Genomic DNA, 20,053 nt, shown 5'->3' with positions numbered 1-20,053 from the left:
TACTAATAGGGATCGACCAAATGGTGCAGTCCTATGCAATCTGATAGCCATACCAACTATATCAATATCAACCATCAGACAGGGCCCGCAACCATCTATTGAACGTAGCTTGTTGGAGTTAGTTTCCATGTGACTTTAAACATCGCAAAAGACCTGGGTTGATGCATCTGAACATTAGGAGCTTAGTTCCTAATCTTGATTACATCAAGATCTGGGCTATGCAGGCGAATCCAGATAATCTGGTATTGACTGAAACTGCCCATTGCCAGGGCCTCCCGGGTGGCACAGCGGTCTAAGGCACTGCATCGCAGTGAGGTGTCACTACAGACCCGGGTTTGATCCCAGGCTGTATCACAACCGGCCGTGACCGGCGTCCCATAGGGCGGAGCACAATTGGCCCAGTGTCGTCCGGGTTAGGGGAGGGTTTGGCCGGGGGGGGGGGGGGGGGGGGGGCTTTACTTGGCTCATCGCGCTCTAGCACCTCCTTGAGGCTGGCTGGGCGCCTGCAGGCTGACTTCAGTCGTCAGTTGGACGGTGTTTCCTCCAAGCTGGCAGGTGTTTCATTAAGGAGCATGGTTTGGCGGGTCATATTTACGGAGAACGCATGACTCGACCTTCGCCGCTCCCGAGCCCGTTGGGGAGTTGCAGCGATGAGACAAGATCAGAATTGGAAATGACGAAATTGGGGAGAAAAGGGGGGGGGGGGGATAAAATAATAAAATAAAATAAACTGACTGTTGTTTGTGTTAGAGATGTGAGACAACACAAATCTAAACCTCATCTGAACACAAAGAGGAACTTTAAAAACTTAAGTGAACAGGCTTTTCATCTTTATTTTAGTGACCTTGATTGTATTTCAGCTATCCATCAACATGATTTAGCTTTCAGCCTTTTTGCAGATGTCTTCAATACTATTGTGGATAATCATGCTCCCTTCAAAAAAATGAAGGGTTAAAAGTAGATGGAATGCCTGGTACACTCCAGAAGGATCAGAAGTCATTTATAAAAGAGGTGATGCTTGGGTCAAGGCCAGGAACCCAGGCTTAGGCCCAGACTGGCAAGCTTTAAGTAACTGAGGAATCCTTGTGCAAGACAAATCAGCAAGGCTAAATCGGATTATGTATCTGCTCTTTCAGATTGTAATGGGAACCCGGGTAAATTCAGAAAAACGGTCAAATCCCGATTTTGGGACCATTTCTATTCACTCTTTATATTAACACCATTGGTCAATCTGTTAACTTCATTTAAATGTGGATGATACTATTTTGTACACTATTGCCCCGACTATTTTATTTGATTTAACTAGGCAAGTCAGTTAAGAACAAATTCTTATTTACAATGACGGCCTACCGGGGAACAGTGGGTTAACTGCCTTGTTCGAGGGCAGAACAACAGATTTTTACCTTGTCAGCTCAGGCATTCGATCTAGAAACCTTTCAGTTACTTGCCCAACAATCTAACCACCAGGCTACCTGCCTCTCTAACCACTAGGCTACCTGCCGCCCCCATTGATCTGGCTGTGTCAAAACTAGTCAGATTTTAGAGCTATGTAGGAATCCCTTGCTGATTTAAAACGTGTGCTTAATATGGACAAAACTAAATACATTTTTTAAAACTCAGAATGTTTCAGATGAACTACATGTTCACTCATTAGATGGTTCTCCAATCGAACGTGTTCCCACATATAAATAAGGCATTTGGATTGATATGGATTTGACGTATAAAAAAAACAGATGAGCTGGTTAAGAAGCTAAGACTTAAAGCGGTCTTTTTTCTACAGAAAGCCATGGTGCCTTTCTCAGCAGTAGGAAGCAGATTATTCAGTCAACCTTTTTATCTGTTCTTGATTAAGGTGATTATTTATCCAAGTGCAGTTGCTACTACTCTTAAAGCTATGGATTCCATCTACCATATTGCCCTTCGTTGTTACAGGAGACAGATTTGATACTCATCACAACACTGCATCCTGTATCAAAAGGTTGCCTGGACTTCGCTAAAGACCCGCAGGTCTCTACATTACTCCCTTTTTGGTTACAAGGCCCTGCTTCATAAACTTCTGTCTTATCTAACTTTGCTTTTGAAGTATAGACACCCGAGTTGCCTAACCCGTTAACTCGACGTTCCTAGGGTCTCCACCGAGCTAGGTAAATCTGGTTTTAGCTTAAATGCACCGTATGACCCCCAAAAATATAAATACATTTTATTTTGATGTTCTGGTGCTGTTTGAGGCAATTTAACGTATTGATTGGGGACTTACTTGTGGAGGAATGTTACTTTTTCTGAATGATTTGTGATGTTTTATTAGTGCTTAACATGACTGTTTTGTATTGTAATATGTTGTGTATAATGTGTTTATTTATATTGTATTATACAGGGCAGATCTGGAAAAGAAACCTAGGCCTCAATTTCTTCCCTGTTAAAATGAAGGTTAAAAAAATGATAGGTGCATGATTGGACCATATAGCTGTCCAGCCTGAGCATTTCCAAGTGTAACGAGCTGGTTTGGGTGTCAGGGAAAATGTATGGAGTAAAAAGTACATTCTTTTCTTTAGAAATGTAGTAGAGTAAAAGTTGACAAAAATATAAATAGTAAAGTACAGATACCCACCAAAAAAAAAAACAGCCTTAAGTAGTACTTAAGTATTTTTACATAAGTACTTTACACCACTGTGTATACCAACTCATTCATATGTAACTGCTTATTGTATGTCCAATCTCACAGCCATTGTTCAGGAAATCTCTTCTCCAGAAGAGGTCTTAAGGGATGCCACATCATACCACATTTTCCCAGACAGAAGAGCTGTGCATTAAGACCCAGGTTAGGATGTTGCCCCCATCTTCCTTGTATGATCCTCCAACCAGAAGACCAGTGAAATGCCAGTGATCCTGACTCGCTCGTCATCCAGGATGTACAATAAGTTGCTAGGTAGTTCTGCCTCTGGTCATCTCCTGCTTACAGATGGTCCTGCCGCGGTGTTATGTAAAAAGTGCTACAGGGATTCATTTGATTGATTATCTCTCTGTCATACATCTCTCTGTCCCCTTTCTAATCTCCAACAGAAATACACTTCTGGTAACATCTTATTTGAATTGGCTTCTTTAATGCCAACATAAAGTTGTCATAAACATGACTTTGAGCTTGACATAAATATAAACTGTAATACCATGTTATGATAATTAACAAGACTTTTCCAGTCTCCACTACAAAGCTGTTACAAAGAACGATGCACTGAAACCAAAGTCATGTTTATTACAACCTAATGTAGGCATCATAAGACCTTTTGTAATCCGATCTATTTGGAACAGTCCAGTAGCCTGCGACACATTGCTGGATAAGTGATGGAACACAGAGCTTGGGACTAGAACGTTCTGTCTGCAAAATAGATGATTGTGAAATCGGCTTTAAAGTTCTTAACCCTCATTGGTTTGAATGGTGTCAACTATTTTTTATCTTGTATTCTTTTGAACTTAACATGAATTGGGGTATTTAGAGTAATATATAGGTAGAGAACATTGAACAGAATAAGGCTAATGTCAATAACTAAATTTGGACAAAACTGCAGATAAAACCATATAGCCCCAAGCTCTCGACTTGTTGCAGGAAACCTTGGTGTTAATCGCCACCAACATCCAGTCCATCACTCTCAAAAGCTACAGCAAAGAAAAGCCTTTTGGAGTTGGAGATAAAACCCACAACTGAGCAGTACACTTTCCCATGAGGTTGGTCATGACTGAACCCAATGCAATGATCCTGTGCGATACAAGAAGTCAGGAAAATGGCAAACTGATACTTTGTACTGATAACGTTGGTGGCGATTGACCTCGTCGCTGGAACGTTAAAAGGGTCCTCACAGCGAGGCCTCGGGCCCTCTGGGCTGCATGGCCGCCCCCTCGCGCCTCAGGGCGGTGTCGAAGCGCGGCGTCACCTCGCAGCGCACCAGCAGCGTGTCGTCGTGCACAAACCCCCGCTGCTGCAGCTCCATCAGGTGCAGGAAGGTGACGTAGCCAAAGCCCTTGGGGTTCCTCTGTATGGTGGGCCTCTGGAAGGCCTGCAGGTCAGGTTTGGTCTCCATCACCTCCACATGGTGCTGGCCATCAGGCCCTTGGTCCAGCACGGCCAGACGGATGGTGCCTTGGAAGGGCCACGACAGCTGCCCATCAAATTCCCCCTGCATGGTGTGAACAAACAGTGAGATGTAGTTGGAGCATCGCTGGGCCGAGGGCGTTTGGATGTGGAGGCGCAGACACAGCTTGTAGCCCGGCCGGCCCGTGTAGAAGCCCGGGCTGTGTACCACAACGGGCTGTCCGGCAGCCTGGGTACGTAGGTAGCCCGAGAAGCCCTCCAAGGGCCACACGTACACGCCCTGGCACTGCTTGGCCTCCAGCTCCTTTAGGTTTTCCTCCAGCGAGGTGACCTTACGACGGAGCTCAGCCACCAGGCCAGCCTGGGGGATAATGGTAATAGAAAACAAAATGGTCATTTAGTTGTAGACGTTTTAATCCAAACAAGTGAATTCAACGTCACAAATGAGAGAATGAATTTGTATCTGTTCCACCTGAACGCTCAGCTCACGTAGCTGGTGGTCCTGCCGCACTAGACGGCCCTCCAGCTGCTGGGTGGTCTCCCGCATGGTCTGCAGTTCCCCGCAGCACTGGCAGGGGGCGCCACTGCTGCTAGCTCCTGCGTGTGCCCCCAGCTCTGCAGCGGCAGCCCCTCGGTCCTCAGAAGAAGGTGGCTGGGTGTACCCGGTAAGGCTGTGCCTGTGCAGGTACTCAGCCATGCAGCGCATGTGCATCTGAGTGAACTCCTGCATGTGCTGCGCCAGGTCATTACGCTGCATCTGAAATAGCACATAAAGACTTTAAAAAGAGCCACTGTGTTGAACCAAAAGTTGGAAGTGGTAGCCTTGTCCGGTTTAAAAACCCTCTTTTGTTAGACCTGAAAGTATCGGCTGGATGGGAGTAGTTGTGGAAACTCTACCTAGTCCTGCCAGAGGCCACGACAAGTGGATCTTGGGCATCTCAGTCTTGGGTTATGGGGTTTATTTTAGACAAGGCAAAGTAGTCACAGAGCATAGGTGGTAAATAACTCAATGTGTTGAGGTTGACCCAGTGACCTACCATCTCTCCACATCCAAAAGTGCTGAAGGTGCAGGCGATCGGAGCCTTCGGACAGTCTGTGTCATAGTGAGATTCCAACTGAAACAAAAACAGCCACACCAAAGTTATTCCACCACTGAGTCAGATCCTACATCGCTTGACCTGTGTAGAAGCTTGTTACAAAGAGATACTTTTCCCCAGAGGAAAGGTAGGCAACCTATCTGTGTCCAAGGGCTAGCACTGCGGTCCATTGCCGCCCAGCAAAGTTTAACAGTCCACAACTATTCATGAACGATTGAGTTAAACAGTCCTGATTGTGGGGGCCGCAAGCAAATGTGAACTGGACCAAAATTTGCCCACGAGCAACACGTTGTAGACTCCTGCTCTACACCACCATCATCATCATCTCATAGGTTTAGTAATCAGGACTACTGTTCTACATCATCATCATCATCTCATAGGTTTAGTAATCAGGACTACTGCTCTACACCATCATCATCATCATCTCATAGGTTTAGTAATCAGGACTACTGTTCTAAACCACCATCATCATCATCTCATAGGTTTAGTAATCAGGACTACTGCTCTACACCATCATCATCATCTCATAGGTTTAGTAATCAGGACTACTGCTCTACACCATCATCATCTCATAGGTTTAGTAATCAGGACTACTGTTCTACACCATCATCATCATCTCATAGGTTTAGTAATCAGGACTACTGTTCTACACCACCATCATCATCATCTCATAGGTTTAGTAATCAGGACTACTGTTCTACACCATCATCATCATCTCATAGGTTTAGTAATCAGGACTACTGTTCTACACCACCATCATCATCTCATAGGTTTAGTAATCAGGACTACTGTTCTACATCACCATCATCATCTCATAGGTTTAGTAATCAGGACTACTGTTCTACACCACCATCATCATCATCTCATAGGTTTAGTAATCAGGACTACTGTTCTACACCACCATCATCATCATCTCATAGGTTTAGTAATCAGGACTACTGTTCTACACCATCATCATCATCTCATAGGTTTAGTAATCAGGACTACTGTTCTACACCATCATCATCATCTCATAGGTTTAGTAATCAGGACAACTGTTCTACACCACCATCATCATCTCATAGGTTTAGTAATCAGGACTACTGTTCTACATCATCATCATCATCTCATAGGTTTAGTAATCAGGACTACTGTGCTACACCATCATCATCATCTCATAGGTTTAGTAATCAGGACTACTGCTCTACACCATCATCATCATCTCATAGGTTTAGTAATCAGGACTACTGTTCTACACCACCATCATCATCTCATAGGTTTAGTAATCAGGACTACTGTTCTACACCATCATCATCATCATCTCATAGGTTTAGTAATCAGGACTACTGTTCTACACCACCATCATCATCTCATAGGTTTAGTAATCAGGACTACTGTTCTACACCACCATCATCATCTCATAGGTTTAGTAATCAGGACTACTGTTCTACACCATCATCATCATCTCATAGGTTTAGTAATCAGGACTACTGCTCTACACCATCATCATCATCATCATCTCATAGGTTTAGTAATCAGGACTACTGTTCTACACCATCATCATCATCTCATAGGTTTAGTAATCAGGACTACTGTTCTACACCACCATCATCATCTCATAGGTTTAGTAATCAGGACTACTGCTCTACACCATCATCATCATCTCATAGGTTTAGTAATCAGGACTACTGTTCTACACCATCATCATCATCTCATAGGTTTAGTAATCAGGACTACTGTTCTACACCATCATCATCATCATCATCTCATAGGTTTAGTAATCAGGACTACTGTTCTACATCATCATCATCATCTCATAGGTTTAGTAATCAGGACTACTGTTCTACATCATCATCATCATCATCATCTCATAGGTTTAGTAATCAGGACTACTGCTCTACACCATCATCATCATCATCTCATAGGTTTAGTAATCAGGACTACTGCTCTACACCATCATCATCATCATCTCATAGGTTTAGTAATCAGGACTACTGCTCTACACCATCATCATCATCTCATAGGTTTAGTAATCAGGACTACTGCTCTACACCATCATCATCATCTCATAGGTTTAGTAATCAGGACTACTGTTCTACACCATCATCATCATCATCATCATCTCATAGGTTTAGTAATCAGGACTACTGTTCTACACCACCATCATCATCTCATAGGTTTAGTAATCAGGACTACTGTTCTACACCATCATCATCATCATCATCATCATCATCTCATAGGTTTAGTAATCAGGACTACTGTTCTACACCATCATCATCATCTCATAGGTTTAGTAATCAGGACTACTGCTCTACACCATCATCATCATCTCATAGGTTTAGTAATCAGGACTACTGTTCTACACCACCATCATCATCTCATAGGTTTAGTAATCAGGACTACTGTTCTACATCATCATCATCATCTCATAGGTTTAGTAATCAGGACTACTGTTCTACACCACCATCATCATCATCTCATAGGTTTAGTAATCAGGACTACTGCTCTACACCACCATCATCATCTCATAGGTTTAGTAATCAGGACTACTGTTCTACACCATCATCATCATCTCATAGGTTTAGTAATCAGGACTACTGTTCTACACCACCATCATCATCATCTCATAGGTTTAGTAATCAGGACTACTGTTCTACATCATCATCATCTCATAGGTTTAGTAATCAGGACTACTGTTCTACACCACCATCATCATCTCATAGGTTTAGTAATCAGGACTACTGTTCTACACCATCATCATCATCTCATAGGTTTAGTAATCAGGACTACTGTTCTACACCACCATCATCATCATCTCATAGGTTTAGTAATCAGGACTACTGTTCTACATCATCATCATCTCATAGGTTTAGTAATCAGGACTACTGTTCTACATCATCATCATCATCATCTCATAGGTTTAGTAATCAGGACTACTGCTCTACACCATCATCATCATCATCTCATAGGTTTAGTAATCAGGACTACTGTTCTACACCACCATCATCTCATAGGTTTAGTAATCAGGACTACTGTTCTACACCATCATCATCATCATCTCATAGGTTTAGTAATCAGGACTACTGTTCTACACCACCATCATCATCATCTCATAGGTTTAGTAATCAGGACTACTGCTCTACACCATCATCATCATCTCATAGGTTTAGTAATCAGGACTACTGTTCTACACCATCATCATCATCATCTCATAGGTTTAGTAATCAGGACTACTGTTCTACACCACCATCATCATCTCATAGGTTTAGTAATCAGGACTACTGCTCTACACCACCATCATCATCTCATAGGTTTAGTAATCAGGACTACTGTTCTACACCACCATCATCATCATCTCATAGGTTTAGTAATCAGGACTACTGTTCTACATCATCATCATCATCTCATAGGTTTAGTAATCAGGACTACTGCTCTACACCACCATCATCATCTCATAGGTTTAGTAATCAGGACTAGTGTTCTACACCATCATCATCATCTCATAGGTTTAGTAATCAGGACTACTGTTCTACACCATCATCATCATCTCATAGGTTTAGTAATCAGGACTAGTGTTCTACACCACCATCATCATCTCATAGGTTTAGTAATCAGGACTAGTGTTCTACACCACCATCATCATCTCATAGGTTTAGTAATCAGGACTACTGTTCTACACCATCATCATCATCTCATAGGTTTAGTAATCAGGACTACTGTTCTACACCATCATCATCATCTCATAGGTTTAGTAATCAGGACTACTGTTCTACACCACCATCATCATCATCTCATAGGTTTAGTAATCAGGACTACTGTTCTACACCATCATCATCATCTCATAGGTTTAGTAATCAGGACTACTGTTCTACACCACCATCATCATCTCATAGGTTTAGTAATCAGGACTAGTGTTCTACACCATCATCATCATCTCATAGGTTTAGTAATCAGGACTACTGTTCTACACCACCATCATCATCATCATCATCTCATAGGTTTAGTAATCAGGACTACTGCTCTACACCATCATCATCATCTCATAGGTTTAGTAATCAGGACTACTGTTCTACACCACCATCATCATCATCATCTCATAGGTTTAGTAATCAGGACTACTGCTCTACACCATCATCATCATCTCATAGGTTTAGTAATCAGGACTACTGTTCTACACCAACATCATCTCATAGGTTTAGTAATCAGGACTACTGCTCTACATCATCATCATCATCTCATAGGTTTAGTAATCAGGACTACTGTTCTACATCATCATCATCATCTCATAGGTTTAGTAATCAGGACTACTGTTCTACACCACCATCATCATCATCTCATAGGTTTAGTAATCAGGACTACTGCTCTACACCATCATCATCATCTCATAGGTTTAGTAATCAGGACTACTGTTCTACACCACCATCATCATCTCATAGGTTTAGTAATCAGGACTACTGTTCTACACCACCATCATCATCTCATAGGTTTAGTAATCAGGACTACTGTTCTACACCATCATCATCATCTCATAGGTTTAGTAATCAGGACTACTGCTCTACACCATCATCATCATCATCATCTCATAGGTTTAGTAATCAGGACTACTGTTCTACACCATCATCATCATCATCATCATCATCTCATAGGTTTAGTAATCAGGACTACTGTTCTACACCACCATCATCATCATCTCATAGGTTTAGTAATCAGGACTACTGTTCTACACCATCATCATCATCTCATAGGTTTAGTAATCAGGACTACTGTTCTACATCATCATCATCTCATAGGTTTAGTAATCAGGACTACTGTTCTACACCACCATCATCATCTCATAGGTTTAGTAATCAGGACTACTGTTCTACACCATCATCATCATCTCATAGGTTTAGTAATCAGGACTACTGTTCTACACCACCATCATCATCATCTCATAGGTTTAGTAATCAGGACTACTGTTCTACATCATCATCATCTCATAGGTTTAGTAATCAGGACTACTGTTCTACATCATCATCATCATCATCTCATAGGTTTAGTAATCAGGACTACTGTTCTACACCATCATCATCATCATCTCATAGGTTTAGTAATCAGGACTACTGTTCTACACCACCATCATCTCATAGGTTTAGTAATCAGGACTACTGTTCTACACCATCATCATCATCATCTCATAGGTTTAGTAATCAGGACTACTGTTCTACACCACCATCATCATCATCTCATAGGTTTAGTAATCAGGACTACTGCTCTACACCATCATCATCATCTCATAGGTTTAGTAATCAGGACTACTGTTCTACACCATCATCATCATCATCTCATAGGTTTAGTAATCAGGACTACTGTTCTACACCACCATCATCATCTCATAGGTTTAGTAATCAGGACTACTGCTCTACACCACCATCATCATCTCATAGGTTTAGTAATCAGGACTACTGTTCTACACCACCATCATCATCATCTCATAGGTTTAGTAATCAGGACTACTGTTCTACATCATCATCATCATCTCATAGGTTTAGTAATCAGGACTACTGTTCTACACCATCATCATCATCTCATAGGTTTAGTAATCAGGACTACTGTTCTACACCATCATCATCATCTCATAGGTTTAGTAATCAGGACTACTGTTCTACACCATCATCATCATCTCATAGGTTTAGTAATCAGGACTAGTGTTCTACACCACCATCATCATCTCATAGGTTTAGTAATCAGGACTAGTGTTCTACACCACCATCATCATCTCATAGGTTTAGTAATCAGGACTACTGTTCTACACCATCATCATCATCTCATAGGTTTAGTAATCAGGACTACTGTTCTACACCATCATCATCATCTCATAGGTTTAGTAATCAGGACTACTGTTCTACACCATCATCATCATCTCATAGGTTTAGTAATCAGGACTACTGTTCTACACCACCATCATCATCTCATAGGTTTAGTAATCAGGACTACTGTTCTACACCATCATCATCATCTCATAGGTTTAGTAATCAGGACTACTGTTCTACACCACATCATCATCATCTCATAGGTTTAGTAATCAGGACTACTGTTCTACACCATCATCATCATCTCATAGGTTTAGTAATCAGGACTACTGTTCTACACCACCATCATCATCATCATCTCATAGGTTTAGTAATCAGGACTACTGCTCTACACCATCATCATCATCTCATAGGTTTAGTAATCAGGACTACTGTTCTACACCACCATCATCATCATCATCTCATAGGTTTAGTAATCAGGACTACTGTTCTACATCATCATCATCATCTCATAGGTTTAGTAATCAGGACTACTGTTCTACACCACCATCATCATCATCTCATAGGTTTAGTAATCAGGACTACTGCTCTACACCATCATCATCATCTCATAGGTTTAGTAATCAGGACTACTGTTCTACACCACCATCATCATCTCATAGGTTTAGTAATCAGGACTACTGTTCTACACCACCATCATCATCTCATAGGTTTAGTAATCAGGACTACTGTTCTACACCATCATCATCATCTCATAGGTTTAGTAATCAGGACTACTGTTCTACACCATCATCATCATCATCATCTCATAGGTTTAGTAATCAGGACTACTGTTCTACACCACCATCATCATCTCATAGGTTTAGTAATCAGGACTACTGTTCTACACCACCATCATCATCATCTCATAGGTTTAGTAATCAGGACTACTGTTCTACACCATCCATCATCATCTCATAGGTTTAGTAATCAGGACTACTGTTCTACACCATCATCATCATCTCATAGGTTTAGTAATCAGGACTACTGCTTCTACACCATCCATCATCATCTCATAGGTTTAGTAATCAGGACTACTGTTCTACACCACCATCATCATCTCATAGGTTTAGTAATCAGGACTACTGTTCTACACCACCATCATCATCATCTCATAGGTTTAGTAATCAGGACTACTGCTCTACACCATCATCATCATCATCTCATAGGTTTAGTAATCAGGACTACTGTTCTACACCATCATCATCATCATCTCATAGGTTTAGTAATCAGGACTACTGCTTCTACACCATCATCATCATCATCTCATAGGTTTAGTAATCAGGACTACTGTTCTACACCATCATCATCATCATCTCATAGGTTTAGTAATCAGGACTACTGCTTCTACACCATCACCATCATCATCTCATAGGTTTAGTAATCAGGACTACTGCTCTACACCATCATCATCATCATCTCATAGGTTTAGTAATCAGGACTACTGCTCTACACCACCATCATCATCATCATCTCATAGGTTTAGTAATCAGGACTACTGTTCTACACCATCATCATCATCATCTCATAGGTTTAGTAATCAGGACTACTGTTCTACACCACTCATCATCATCTCATAGGTTTAGTAATCAGGACTACTGTTCTACACCATCATCATCATCTCATAGGTTTAGTAATCAGGACTACTGTCTACACCATCATCATCATCATCTCATAGGTTTAGTAATCAGGACTACTGTTCTACACCACCATCATCATCATCTCATAGGTTTAGTAATCAGGACTACTGTTCTACACCATCATCATCATCATCTCATAGGTTTAGTAATCAGGACTACTGCTCTACACCATCACCATCATCATCTCATAGGTTTAGTAATCAGGACTACTGCTCTACACCATCATCATCATCATCTCATAGGTTTAGTAATCAGGACTACTGCTCTACACCATCATCATCATCATCATCTCATAGGTTTAGTAATCAGGACTACTGTTCTACACCATCATCATCATCATCTCATAGGTTTAGTAATCAGGACTACTGTTCTACACCACCATCATCATCATCTCATAGGTTTAGTAATCAGGACTACTGTTCTACACCATCATCATCATCTCATAGGTTTAGTAATCAGGACTACTGTTCTACACCACCATCATCATCATCTCATAGGTTTAGTAATCAGGACTACTGTTCTACACCATCATCATCATCATCTCATAGGTTTAGTAATCAGGACTACTGTTCTACACCACCATCATCATCTCATAGGTTTAGTAATCAGGACTACTGTTCTACACCCCCATCATCATCATCTCATAGGTTTAGTAATCAGGACTACTGTTCTACACCACCATCATCATCATCATCTCATAGGTTTAGTAATCAGGACTACTGCTCTACACCATCATCATCATCTCATAGGTTTAGTAATCAGGACTACTGTTCTACACCACCATCATCATCATCATCTCATAGGTTTAGTAATCAGGACTACTGCTCTACACCATCATCATCATCTCATAGGTTTAGTAATCAGGACTACTGTTCTACACCATCATCATCATCATCTCATAGGTTTAGTAATCAGGACTACTGTTCTACATCATCATCATCATCTCATAGGTTTAGTAATCAGGACTACTGTTCTACATCATCATCATCATCTCATAGGTTTAGTAATCAGGACTACTGCTCTACACCATCATCATCATCTCATAGGTTTAGTAATCAGGACTACTGCTCTACACCATCATCATCATCTCATAGGTTTAGTAATCAGGACTACTGTTCTACATCATCATCATCATCTCATAGGTTTAGTAATCAGGACTACTGTTCTACATCATCATCATCATCATCTCATAGGTTTAGTAATCAGGACTACTGTTCTACACCATCATCATCATCTCATAGGTTTAGTAATCAGGACTACTGCTCTACATCCATCATCATCATCTCATAGGTTTAGTAATCAGGACTACTGTTCTACACCATCATCATCATCATCTCATAGGTTTAGTAATCAGGACTACTGTTCTACACCATCATCATCATCTCATAGGTTTAGTAATCAGGACTACTGTTCTACACCATCATCATCATCTCATAGGTTTAGTAATCAGGACTACTGTTCTACACCACATCATCATCATCTCATAGGTTTAGTAATCAGGACTACTGTTCTACACCATCATCATCATCTCATAGGTTTAGTAATCAGGACTACTGCTCTACACCATCATCATCATCATCTCATAGGTTTAGTAATCAGGACTACTGTTCTACACCATCATCATCATCTCATAGGTTTAGTAATCAGGACTACTGTTCTACACACATCATCATCATCTCATAGGTTTAGTAATCAGGACTACTGTTCTACACCACCATCATCATCTCATAGGTTTAGTAATCAGGACTACTGTTCTACACCATCATCATCATCTCATAGGTTTAGTAATCAGGACTACTGTTCTACACCACCATCATCATCTCATAGGTTTAGTAATCAGGACTACTGCTCTACACCACCATCATCATCATCATCTCATAGGTTTAGTAATCAGGACTACTGTTCTACACCACCATCATCATCTCATAGGTTTAGTAATCAGGACTACTGTTCTACACCATCATCATCATCATCTCATAGGTTTAGTAATCAGGACTACTGCTCTACACCACCATCATCATCATCATCTCATAGGTTTAGTAATCAGGACTACTGTTCTACACCATCATCATCATCATCTCATAGGTTTAGTAATCAGGACTACTGCTCTACACCATCACCATCATCATCTCATAGGTTTAGTAATCAGGACTACTGTTCTACACCATCATCATCATCATCTCATAGGTTTAGTAATCAGGACTACTGCTCTACACCACACCATCATCATCATCATCTCATAGGTTTAGTAATCAGGACTACTGTTCTACACCATCATCATCATCATCTCATAGGTTTAGTAATCAGGACTACTGTTCTACACCACCATCATCATCTCATAGGTTTAGTAATCAGGACTACTGTTCTACACCATCATCATCATCTCATAGGTTTAGTAATCAGGACTACTGTTCTACACCATCATCATCATCATCTCATAGGTTTAGTAATCAGGACTACTGCTCTACACCACCATCATCATCATCATCTCATAGGTTTAGTAATCAGGACTACTGTTCTACACCATCATCATCATCATCTCATAGGTTTAGTAATCAGGACTACTGCTCTACACCATCACCATCATCATCTCATAGGTTTAGTAATCAGGACTACTGTTCTACACCATCATCATCATCATCTCATAGGTTTAGTAATCAGGACTACTGCTCTACACCACCATCATCATCATCATCATCTCATAGGTTTAGTAATCAGGACTACTGTTCTACACCATCATCATCATCATCTCATAGGTTTAGTAATCAGGACTACTGTTCTACACCACCATCATCATCTCATAGGTTTAGTAATCAGGACTACTGTTCTACACCATCATCATCATCTCATAGGTTTAGTAATCAGGACTACTGTTCTACACCATCATCATCATCTCATAGGTTTAGTAATCAGGACTACTGTTCTACACCACCATCATCATCTCATAGGTTTAGTAATCAGGACTACTGCTCTACACCATCATCATCATCATCTCATAGGTTTAGTAATCAGGACTACTGTTCTACACCACCATCATCATCTCATAGGTTTAGTAATCAGGACTACTGCTTTACACCATCATCATCATCTCATAGGTTTAGTAATCAGGACTACTGTTCTACACCACCATCATCATCATCATCTCATAGGTTTAGTAATCAGGACTACTGCTCTACACCATCATCATCATCTCATAGGTTTAGTAATCAGGACTACTGTTCTACACCATCATCATCATCATCTCATAGGTTTAGTAATCAGGACTACTGTTCTACACCATCATCATCATCTCATAGGTTTAGTAATCAGGACTACTGTTCTACACCATCATCATCATCATCATCATCTCATAGGTTTAGTAATCAGGACTACTGTTCTACACCATCATCATCATCTCATAGGTTTAGTAATCAGGACTACTGTTCTACACCATCATCTCATAGGTTTAGTAATCAGGACTACTGCTCTACACCATCATCATCATCTCATAGGTTTAGTAATCAGGACTACTGCTCTACATCATCATCATCATCTCATAGGTTTAGTAATCAGGACTACTGTTCTACATCATCATCATCATCATCTCATAGGTTTAGTAATCAGGACTACTGTTCTACACCACCATCATCATCATCTCATAGGTTTAGTAATCAGGACTAGTGCTCTACACCATCATCATCATCATCTCATAGGTTTAGTAATCAGGACTACTGCTTTACACCATCATCATCATCTCATAGGTTTAGTAATCAGGACTACTGCTCTACACCATCATCATCATCTCATAGGTTTAGTAATCAGGACTACTGTTCTACACCATCATCATCATCTCATAGGTTTAGTAATCAGGACTACTGCTTTACACCATCATCATCATCTCATAGGTTTAGTAATCAGGACTACTGCTCTACACCATCATCATCATCTCATAGGTTTAGTAATCAGGACTACTGCTCTACACCATCATCATCATCTCATAGGTTTAGTAATCAGGACTACTGTTCTACACCATCATCATCATCTCATAGGTTTAGTAATCAGGACTACTGTTCTACACCACCATCATCATCATCTCATAGGTTTAGTAATCAGGACTACTGTTCTACACCATCATCATCATCATCTCATAGGTTTAGTAATCAGGACTACTGTTCTACACCACCATCATCATCATCTCATAGGTTTAGTAATCAGGACTACTGTTCTACATCATCATCATCATCTCATAGGTTTAGTAATCAGGACTACTGTTCTACACCATCATCATCATCTCATAGGTTTAGTAATCAGGACTACTGTTCTACACCACCATCATCATCTCATAGGTTTAGTAATCAGGACTACTGCTTCTACACCATCATCATCATCTCATAGGTTTAGTAATCAGGACTACTGTTCTACACCACCATCATCATCTCATAGGTTTAGTAATCAGGACTACTGTTCTACCACCATCATCATCTCATAGGTTTAGTAATCAGGACTACTGTTCTACATCATCACATCATCATCATCTCATAGGTTTAGTAATCAGGACTACTGTTCTACACCATCATCATCATCATCATAGGTTTAGTAATCAGGACTACTGTTCTACACCATCATCATCATCTCATAGGTTTAGTAATCAGGACTACTGTTCTACACCACCATCATCATCATCTCATAGGTTTAGTAATCAGGACTACTGTTCTACACCATCATCATCATCTCATAGGTTTAGTAATCAGGACTACTGTTCTACACCACCATCATCATCATCTCATAGGTTTAGTAATCAGGACTACTGCTCTACACCATCATCATCATCTCATAGGTTTAGTAATCAGGACTACTGTTCTACACCACCATCATCATCATCTCATAGGTTTAGTAATCAGGACTACTGTTCTACACCACCATCATCATCATCTCATAGGTTTAGTAATCAGGACTACTGCTCTACACCATCATCATCATCATCATCTCATAGGTTTAGTAATCAGGACTACTGTTCTACACCATCCATCATCATCATCATCTCATAGGTTAGTAATCAGGACTACTGTTCTACACCACCATCCATCATCATCTCATAGGTTTAGTAATCAGGACTACTGTTCTACACCATCATCATCATCTCATAGGTTTAGTAATCAGGACTACTGTTCTACACCATCATCATCATCATCATCTCATAGGTTTAGTAATCAGGACTACTGTTCTACACCATCACATCATCATCATCATCATCTAATAGGTTTAGTAATCAGGACTACTGTTCTACACCACCATCATCATCTCATAGGTTTAGTAATCAGGACTACTGTTCTACACCATCATCATCATCTCATAGGTTTAGTAATCAGGACTACTGTTCTACACCATCATCATCATCTCATAGGTTTAGTAATCAGGACTACTGCTCTACACCACCATCATCATCATCATCTCATAGGTTTAGTAATCAGGACTACTGTTCTACACCATCATCATCATCTCATAGGTTTAGTAATCAGGACTACTGTTCTACACCATCATCATCATCATCTCATAGGTTTAGTAATCAGGACTACTGCTCTACACCATCATCATCATCATCTCATAGGTTTAGTAATCAGGACTACTGTTCTACACCATCATCATCATCATCTCATAGGTTTAGTAATCAGGACTACTGCTCTACACCACCATCATCATCATCATCTCATAGGTTTAGTAATCAGGACTACTGTTCTACACCATCATCATCATCTCATAGGTTTAGTAATCAGGACTACTGCTTCTACACCACCATCATCATCATCATCTCATAGGTTTAGTAATCAGGACTACTGCTCTTACACCATCATCATCATCATCTCATAGGTTTAGTAATCAGGACTACTGTTCTACACCATCATCATCATCTCATAGGTTTAGTAATCAGGACTACTGTTCTACACCACCATCATCTCATAGGTTTAGTAATCAGGACTACTGTTCTACACCATCATCATCATCTCATAGGTTTAGTAATCAGGACTACTGTTCTACACCATCATCATCATCTCATAGGTTTAGTAATCAGGACTACTGCTCTACACCATCATCATCATCATCTCATAGGTTTAGTAATCAGGACTACTGTTCTACACCATCATCATCATCATCTCATAGGTTTAGTAATCAGGACTACTGTTCTACACCATCATCATCATCTCATAGGTTTAGTAATCAGGACTACTGCTCTACACCATCATCATCATCATCTCATAGGTTTAGTAATCAGGACTACTGTTCTACACCATCATCATCATCTCATAGGTTTAGTAATCAGGACTACTGTTCTACACCACCATCATCATCATCTCATAGGTTTAGTAATCAGGACTACTGCTCTACCATCATCATCATCTCATAGGTTTAGTAATCAGGACTACTGTTCTACACCATCATCATCTCCAGAGGTTTAGTAATCAGGACTACTGTTTCTAACCATCATCATCATCTAGGTTTAGTAATCAGGACTACTGTTCTACACCATCATCATCATCTCATAGGTTTAGTAATCAGGACTACTGTTCTACACACCATCATCATCATCTCATAGGTTTAGTAATCAGGACTACTGCTCTACACCATCATCATCATCTCATAGGTTTAGTAATCAGGACTACTGTTCTACACCATCATCATCATCTCATAGGTTTAGTAATCAGGACTACTGTTCTACACCACCATCATCATCATCTCATAGGTTTAGTAATCAGGACTACTGTTCTACACCATCATCATCATCATCTCATAGGTTTATTAATCAGGACTACTGTTCTACACCATCATCATCATCTCATATGTTTAGTAATCAGGACTACTGTCTCTACACCATCATATCATCATCTCATAGGTTTAGTAATCAGGACTACTGTTCTACACCATCATCATCATCATCTCATAGGTTTAGTAATCAGGACTACTGTTCTACACCATCATCATCATCTCATAGGTTTAGTAATCAGGACTACTGTTCTACACCACCATCATCATCATCTCATAGGTTTAGTAATCAGGACTACTGTTCTACACTCATCATCATCATCTCATAGGTTTAGTAATCAGGACTACTGTTCTACACCACCATCATCATCATCTCATAGGTTTAGTAATCAGGACTACTGCTTCTACATCATCATCATCATCTCATAGGTTTAGTAATCAGGACTACTGCTCTACACCTCATCATCATCATCTCATAGGTTTAGTAATCAGGACTACTGTTCTACACCACATCATCATCATCTCATAGGTTTAGTAATCAGGACTACTGTTCTACACCATCACATCATCATCTCATAGGTTTAGTAATCAGGACTACTGTTCATAACACCATCACCAATCATCATATCATAGGTTTAGTAATCAGGACTACTGTTCTACACCATCATCATCATCTCATAGGTT

General features: G+C 40.3%; 1 protein-coding gene across 1 annotated transcript in view; it reads right to left on the bottom strand.

Moving 5' to 3' along the window:
• Positions 1 to 808: 808 nt before the first annotated feature.
• The window catches only part of LOC120053258 (A disintegrin and metalloproteinase with thrombospondin motifs 7), a 162,836-nt gene continuing 143,591 nt past the window's right edge, over positions 809 to 20,053 (bottom strand). Inside the window, exons 23-25 of the mRNA XM_039000403.1 lie at positions 5,122 to 5,199; positions 4,557 to 4,841; positions 809 to 4,445 (exon numbers count right to left, since the gene is read on the bottom strand). Of these exons, the coding sequence (XP_038856331.1) occupies positions 3,849 to 4,445; positions 4,557 to 4,841; positions 5,122 to 5,199 (960 nt within the window). The 3' untranslated portion in view covers positions 809 to 3,848. The remainder of the gene's footprint in view (positions 4,446 to 4,556; positions 4,842 to 5,121; positions 5,200 to 20,053) is intronic.

The sequence above is a fragment of the Salvelinus namaycush genome, chromosome 1 (assembly GCF_016432855.1).
Source record: "Salvelinus namaycush isolate Seneca chromosome 1, SaNama_1.0, whole genome shotgun sequence".
In the NCBI taxonomy this organism is placed as follows: domain Eukaryota; kingdom Metazoa; phylum Chordata; class Actinopteri; order Salmoniformes; family Salmonidae; genus Salvelinus; species Salvelinus namaycush.
The sequence above is the reverse complement of the archived record's forward strand: the minus strand, read 5'-3'. Positions and strand labels throughout refer to the sequence as shown.